Source organism: Cephus cinctus, unplaced genomic scaffold (assembly GCF_000341935.2).
Source record: "Cephus cinctus unplaced genomic scaffold, Ccin1 Ccin1_scaffold1508, whole genome shotgun sequence".
NCBI classification, from domain to species: domain Eukaryota; kingdom Metazoa; phylum Arthropoda; class Insecta; order Hymenoptera; family Cephidae; genus Cephus; species Cephus cinctus.
In genome coordinates, this window is record NW_014333850.1 from 1,462 (window position 1) to 9,858 (window position 8,397).

General features: G+C 38.0%; 1 protein-coding gene across 1 annotated transcript; it reads right to left on the reverse strand.

Moving 5' to 3' along the window:
- Positions 1 to 2,023: 2,023 nt before the first annotated feature.
- LOC107273223 (dymeclin-like) lies at positions 2,024 to 8,377 on the reverse strand. Its single transcript, XM_015751180.2, has 4 exons — positions 8,304 to 8,377; positions 4,078 to 4,203; positions 3,862 to 3,975; positions 2,024 to 3,728 (listed from the first exon to the last, which is right to left on the reverse strand). The coding sequence occupies exons 2-4, from the start codon at positions 4,141 to 4,143 to the stop codon at positions 3,390 to 3,392; spliced, it is 519 nt and encodes a 172-aa protein (XP_015606666.1). The 5' UTR covers positions 4,144 to 4,203; positions 8,304 to 8,377; the 3' UTR covers positions 2,024 to 3,389.
- Positions 8,378 to 8,397: the final 20 nt, after the last annotated feature.

Consider the following 8,397-nt stretch of genomic DNA (forward strand, 5'->3'; position numbering starts at 1 on the left):
GAAGGTACTCTTTAATTTTTGCTGAATTATCATAAATGTTAGACTTCCTAAGTTTAATTGTTTAGTTGGTGATGGTTTTTATTTATTTAGAAACTTTCAAATCAATCCTAGCAAATATCCAGTTCAATTAATCCTTCCCTTGGTAATTAGAGGCATAGCCCAATTCCGAGTAAAGTGCGCAAGCATTGACTCAAAACAGGGCAAAGTAATAGTATATTACGGTTCGGTAAAGGCACCAGTCTAAGCCTCCATTCTGGTTCGGACGTAACAACAAGATTATTCTCTTCCTTTTGATCCAATAACTAGTATTAGGCAACAGGGCCAAATATATACCAAATATATATCTGTATAGTACCTTTACTCATCACACAAATGAGTGAGAATATTGGGAAATCCATAAAGATGAATATTGGAAGGACTCAAATCCGACGATCACATTAATCCCATAACCAACTTGAAAAGATGCTGAACAAATGTTGACGATCAAATTGATGTAATCCATCGACGAAGCATCTCGACAAGACAGGTAAGCCCCAAAATTAAATAATTATATTATTAAATCGCCGATATATGTCTTAATTTTTATAATGTGTGGAAAGAATGTGTGAATGAACGAATGATATTTTTCACCTTTTCAAAACTTTCAAAAATTTTCAAAAATTTTCAAAATTTTCTAAATTAAAAAAAAATTCAAAATTTTGCGGGAATTTTGCAAAATGCGGGAATAAAGCAAATTTTCGGGAAAACCAAATATGCGGGAATAAAATGCAACTTTAGTCCTGCTTTTCAGGGAATAAAGTAGCTATTATAGCTCAGTTGTGAAGAAAAGAATATTATAATCCAATTCGATCTTTTTCAAGTCGACGCAAAAACTTTCAATCTACAAACTGTATAAATGTCAGAAACCTCACATTATTTTGAAAAGCAAGGTCAACAACCTTAAGAGACAGAGTTTTGAAAACTTTTAAAATTAAAGTTATGAATATATTCTGCTCTAACGCTCGCTAATAATAATTATAATGATGCGCTTCATGTTCGTAGTATCTTTCTTAATGAAACTAAAGTCGCTTTTAAATGAGGAAAAAATTCTAATATTACACCTAGTGAAATAGTGGATCTTCTAGGGCCACATATGGATATTTAATCATTTCTGCATAGAATTAACAGTATTAGCAACACAGGAATTAGTAAATAGTTCCCTCGAACTCATGGATTATAGTTTTACCTGGGAAAACTGTATGCCTTAAATTAAAACATAGAAAAATTGTATGAAGAGTAAATAAAAATTATTGGTATAACATACATTATCGACTTTATTCCATTATCCTTATTCCTCAAAATATTTAACACCCCAGTCTTCATGAGGTCGTGTATCAGAAGATAATTTCATTACGAATAAGAAATACAAATCAAAGATATCGAATGCCTAGGGTGTTTTTGTACTTCCTTCGTACCACAACCACGTCATCCTTCCCCTTTCATCGGTTCTTCGCGGGGGGGACCCACTGGCGCACAGACCCCATTGGACACAAATGACATTTTACTGCAAATTCTGTCCACTTCTAAATAGATGGAATAGAATGAGGTACAAACGATGTCTTATTATAGTATATCATATATGGTTCAACATTAGTTTACGCTAGGTTCAGTTAGGTAAGGTTAGAATAGGGTGGAATGTTCAAATTTCGGAGACTGAGTAGGTTAGTGAATAAGTATATCGTCGGCGAGCGAGCGAAGCGAGCGAGTCCGACTGAAGAGAGCATTAAATCCTTGAAAAGGCTCCGTCAGATAAAGATAACTTACAATATAGTTGAATTAATGATGAAATATCGCTCAAGAGGCAGAAATTCGCATTTGTGTCCAATTGGGTTTGTGCGCAACTGGGCATCACCGGTTCTTCGCATATGCACATCACGCACCATTTTGCAATATTTAGGCAGAAATTCGCATGGCGAGCGAGCGAAGCGAGCGAGTCCGACTGAAGAGAGCATTAAATCCTTGAAAAGGCTCCGTCAGATAAAGATAACTTACAATATAGTTGAATTAATGATGAAATATCGCTCAAGAGGCAGAAATTCGCATTTGTGTCCAATTGGGTTTGTGCGCAACTGGGCATCACCGGTTCTTCGCATATGCACATCACGCACCATTTTGCAATATTTTTTTCCTGTGTCGAGTTGGCCAAGTTTCTCACACCTTATGGTTTTCCTCATGGCAAAGTGTTGTTAACGACTACAGGGATTTATGAACTTTGTCTACGAACCAGGTGTACGGCTACGACTGCCCGACAGACTGTCGAAAACTTGAAGGCGCCAGCAATCCTAGCGACTCGCTGCAGTTTCTTTCCTTCGTTTTGCCAATAAATCTTGTTCCACGAAAAATGTCACACGTTGAACTTATTGGACTGCAACTAGTTTTCCAAGAATTTCATTATTATTCGGACCATTATTTTATTTTCACCTCGAATTTTGAAACGAAAAATTTCCATCGCACAACTTTTGGGCCTGGAAATTTTAATGAAAAAATTTCCGTCGCAAATGTTTTCGATTCCACGACTAGTTTTCGAACGTCACCAAAGTCATAAAAGTTATCTTGCAGACCACCATCGAACGAAGAAATTTCTCACGCAGAACTTATCTCTTGCACTTAGTTTTCATACGGAAAAATTTTCATCTCAAATTTTGAAATGAAAAATTTCAGCCGCAAAACTTTTGGGACTCATCCCGACCTCTACTTAGGCCACGCCCAAGTCTCGCCATAACGGATCTATTACTACTTAGGTTTCTGTCGACGCCACATTCTGATTGGCGAACTTTAAAGAGCACGAACTTATACTTTCTTTGTCGTGATGAACTGAGCTCTTAAGCAAACGAGAATGATTTCATATCCTTCATTTCATAAAGTTCGTCCAAATTACAGCCCTTATGAATAGTGTACGATATGATAAAGCTAATTATTTTTTTTCGGACTTTGAAATTCTGTTGGACTCCCTGCGAGGCTTGGTGGTACTAGTGGTCAGCGCATACGCCAACGCTAATGCGCCGCGCCGGATGAGTAGTGTGTGTATGTGTGCGAAGAGAGTAAGTAAGATCCGCCGCAACGATCGAGGATAGTTAGACGCGATGGTATCGCGAGAAATTCGTATGGACAGAAGGAAGGCTGATTGTCCGGTCGTATTGTCTACTGAACTGGGTTCTTATGAAGCTGAGTTGATTCCTATTTTCCATCTAAATAAAGGGGGTAACCCTATTTATAATATTAGCACGTATTGTTCTTAATATTCCTTTGCAACCTCCACAGACGGTTAGTGTTGAAACAAGTGAGAAGAGAGATTATTAATAGTTCTAACAGATGTCTAAAAATATCCTTTTTCGGGCTGTCCTCGGAGATCAATCCTTTACAATTTTCCTTAATATTTCAATTTGCAGTTTAAGTGATTGAAAAAAAGGACCCAACATCATTACATATTTTAAAAGCTTTTTTTTCAATATTATCAGTACTCTTGAATTACTCACCAAATCTGCACTGTCCACATTACCGTTTACGTTTATAGCAATGCTAATCCCGGTCAACGGTTGTGATTGAATATGTTGTTCTAATTTCAAGTACTTCTTCGCCATTGTTTCGAGCAAACTTAGGAGTCTTTGGCTTACATAAGGATGTAACCCTCGAAATTGAGATGACATATTTGCCAAAGCTGCCAAACAATTTGTATGCAGATATTTGTCCTGGTAACAATTATTTGAGGAGAATAATTATATATACCATGATTTATAAAATTAGATATAATGCACAACGAACTATTTGATATTTGTTATAAATCATTAAGATCAATGTTTTATACTAAAAAGATATACATACCCTCATTTTAAGCATGTTATACTGTATAGTACGTATTACCACAAGAATTAATAGCCCACCCAGGGAAATTTCACTTATACACCTTTCTGTATACCATGATACTCCTTTTAACATCTAAAATGAAATTGAAATACGCACATCATTATAATTACAAATTATTTTGCCGCTCATGAAATAAAACATAAAATAAATTTATTAATATGAACATAAACGTACAGTTTCATGTATATTCTTGTTAAAAATTTCATCCTCACTAAGTATGAGTAGAATTATGAGGGACATGTATATATGATGCGAAGTATTGTCCGGTGCATTGTAAAGTATTCGAAGTATAGGTGTTACCTGAAAAGTCATCAATCATTAATGTATATGTATATCACTTAGTTATAACTTTGATTTAGATTGAACATAATAAATTATTTATCAGTTTATAGGCCGGTCACTTTACGGCTTCTAAATTCATTTCGATGTAGGAATGATCATTCATCTGTTATACAGGGTGCTTCGTAATTGCCATACACGGTAAGTCAATACTGGTTCAGGGTGGCCCCCTGAGTAAGAATCCGTAATTCGTTTGGTCCTACGTTCAGTAGTTTTTCTACAAATTTAGTTTTACTTCTGCCAATCAGAGGACAGCTTTGAGCGAGGTGTCGCGACGCCGCCAACAATGGAAGACTTTACAGGACTTCACTATAATCGGCTGAGTTCACTTGGTACATGTGGCAACGATAAACAAATTTAAAGATCCATTTGATTGTCTGCCGCACATAGCATTTGTTTCTCGACGGCATCGATGAAGTTAAAGCCAGCCAGGGATGCCCACTAGATACTACACCAAGCAAAGCACCAGAGAATGGGATTGGAGTAATACAAATGCTACCGACGTTCCATGGACGAAACACATAAGCTGGACACCGGATCTTACAATACGTCAGATTGAAAAAAAAAATAGACTAGGAGAGAAAAACACGTAACGCCTTATTTTGCTCAGAGAATATTCACACCAATTTGCAGCTTTTTGCAACTTCCGGTGCAAAAGTTAGAGAGCACCTGTCGATTCCGAATTTTGTAAAAAATACATCCAATTGAAAATATGGACTTGGATAGAAATGCAAAAACACGTAACGCCTTAGTTTGCCCAGAGAATGCAAATTGGTGTGAATATTCTCTGAGAAAAATAAGGCGTTACGTCGCACATAGCATTTGTTTCTCGACGGCATCGATGAAGTTAAAGCCAGCCAGGGATGCCCACTAGATACTACACCAAGCAAAGCACCAGAGAATGGGATTGGAGTAAAACAAATGCTACCGACGTTCCATGGACGAAACACATAAGCTGGACACCGGATCTTACAATACGTCAGATTGAAAAAAAAATAGACTAGGAGAGAAATGCAAAAATACGTAACGCCTTATTTTTCTCAGAGAATATTCACACCAATTTGCATTCTCTGGGCAAACTAAGGCGTTACGTGTTTTTGCATTTCTATCCAAGTCCAAATTTTCAATTTGATGTATTTCTTACAAAATTCGGAATCGACAGGTGCTCTCTAACTTTTGCACCGGAAGTTGCAAAAAGCTGCAAATTGGTGTGAATATTCTCTGAGCAAAATAAGGCGTTACGTGTTTTTGCATTTCTCTCCTAGTCTATTTTTTTTTCAATCTGACGTATTGTAAGATCCGGTGTCCAGCTTATGTGTTTCGTCCATGGAACGTCGGTAGCATTTGTTTTACTCCAATCCCATTCTCTGGTGCTTTGCTTGGTGTAGTATCTAGTGGGCATCCCTAGCTGGCTTTAACTTCGTCGATGCCGTCGAGAAACAAATGCTATGTGCGGCAGACAATCAAATGGATCTTTAAATTTGTTTATCGTTGCCACATGTACCAAGTGAACTCAGCCGATTATAGTGAAGTCCTGTAAAGTCTTCCATTGTTGGCGGCGTCGCGACACCTCGCTCAAAGCTGTCCTCTGATTGGCAGAAGTAAAACTAAATTTATAGAAAAACTACTGAACGCAGGACCAAACGAATTACGGATTCTTACTCAGGGGGCCACCCTGAACCAGTATTGACTTACCGTGTATAGCAATTACGAAGCACCCTGTATATGATAACAAAATTTATTTACAAGTTTATTGCTTCAATTGTAATTATAAGGCAATCTTCTCGAAAACTAAGAAAGATATCGAAAAGTGTGAATATTACAATACGTCACTGTAGCTCATTCTGTTTTTTGAAAATTGCTCTACGAATTCGACAGATGGATTTCTTTTTAAAGTCTGGACCGTTTAAAAATTACAACCTACTTGCTCTTAGGTTACCTGCAACCTTTTGCTTGCAAGAGTGGGCGTGCGAGAACCCTTGCGTACGTAACGATTACAACAGATCAAGGGACAGACTGACGCTCCCTCACAACTCCTCATCCCTTATTCCACCCACACAAAACCTCACACGCACTGATTCACACACTCGTAAACTAAGGAGCGCGTTAGGCTAAATTAGGTATAAGTTTTGTAGAGATTTACATTTGCAATACAGTAACATAACGGACTTCAGGGTGTTCTACTTCAAACACCTTCCCCCAATTCCATATACCTCTTGACAATATTTAAGAATAAAATTTCTCTAAAACAAATCTTCTGTTATGTATTGGGAGTAAAGTGACTCAGGACGAACAACTCCGTATTTAATAGTGTAATATATTGAATAGCAAGAATGATTACAAATGATGTGTCCGGCTTAACTACCAGCAAGTAACTGACGCGTGTGTGCTCTCACTCTATCTTCGCACTATTGCCCGGTGGCCCATACCTCGGCTATAGGGTGCGATTATACGTGAGGTGTTTCGCATACATCACATCTTCAAAATTCGCTGTATTATAAACTGTATTAAGCACTGTCCTGTTTTCCAAAAGCATCCCTCAATTAGACTGTCCATCATGTTACTGACATCTACATGATTATTCTATTGTTACATTCAAAGGATTTAATTATGAAATTTATTAAGAAGAATATTAAAACGAGTAAAAATATTGATGAGAGTTATGATGACTATAGGAGCATTACCGATAAGATACAGAGACACCGGACATCAGAAACCGAGGTGTCTTTATACAGAACGATCGAGAGGAAGCCAGTGAGAATTGACAGCTGAATCGAGCAGCATCAGTCTTATTAATATTCACTTTATAGTTAGAGTTAAGTTTATTTTTGTAATCATTTTTCAAAAGGATAAATTCATATCCAACAAGATAATTCGAGCCAATTATGAATATTTCTCAAAGCTTTCTTTTTCTGAATAGTAACATAATAACCAGAAATATCTATATTTGTAATTTATATTAATTGCAGCACATATTAATACAGGGTGTCCCAGAATGATCTTCATATTGGAAAGTGGGTGATGGCTGGAGGTCCACCGAGTATCCTCCCCCAAACCGTTTGTCAAAATTCGCAATAGTTTTTAAATGGCAAGCATTAAAGATGCACCAATCAGAACGAAAGATTTCCGCGGGTCATGGGAACTTGGTGGTAGGTACAGTCGTGAAAGGCAAAACTTAGCTGCTACAGATAGATGGCGCGATTCACAATTGTATCACGATTCAAACATCAAGTGTTTTCGTTGACAGACTGTCGATACTGGCCGAACGCCTTAGATTCGTATAGCCGTCTCATGCGCAACGCGCGATTCTCAATTATTTCGAGGCATGCATTCAGTCAGACGCGAACCTATACACAGTGTTTTAAACGAGTTGAAATGCTATTCTAATTATCGGCAAAGTAGAGAATTTTTATCTGCTCTTAAGTTATCCTGTACATTTTCCTGGATCTGCATGGAGCTTTTCGCCGTGGTCTTCAAAGTACAGATGTTCCTCGTTCATGTTCTGGAAGTCCTGCTGTTCCACGCCCTTAATTTCTGCGGTACTTTTTCCGAAAAAGTCTCTGTGAAAAGTCTCTCTCCGCTCTCTTCACTCGCTCGCTCTCGCTCTGTAACAATCTGTTTCCCCTGGACTACTGATAATTAAAGTAGCATTCTAATTCGTTTGAGACACCGTGCACGCGTTTAGGCCTAACACGTTGCGCACGAGACAGCTGCAAGAAGCTAAGATGTTCGGCCAATATCGGCAGTCTGTCAACGAAAACGTTTGACACTCGGATCGTGAAATAGTGGCGTATTGCGCCATCTGTCTGTAGCAACTAAGTTCTGCCTACTATGACTGTATCTCCCACCACGCAGTCATGACCCGCGGAAATCCTTCGTTCTGATTGATGCAACTCAAATGTTTCCCATTTAAAAACTATTGCAAATTTTGACAAACGGTTTGGGGGAGGGTACTCGGGGGATCTCCAGCCATTTCACACTTTCCGGTGTTAAGGTAATTCTGGGACATCCTGTATATCAATTCTACACTAATAATAATAATAATAATAATAATAAAATACTATTTATTGCCCATCTTGATCCTAGTGCCAAACCCGAAACCTCAGAACGTTGTTCTTCTCCACCGCTCCCAGTGGAAGGGGGGGGGGGGGTTCC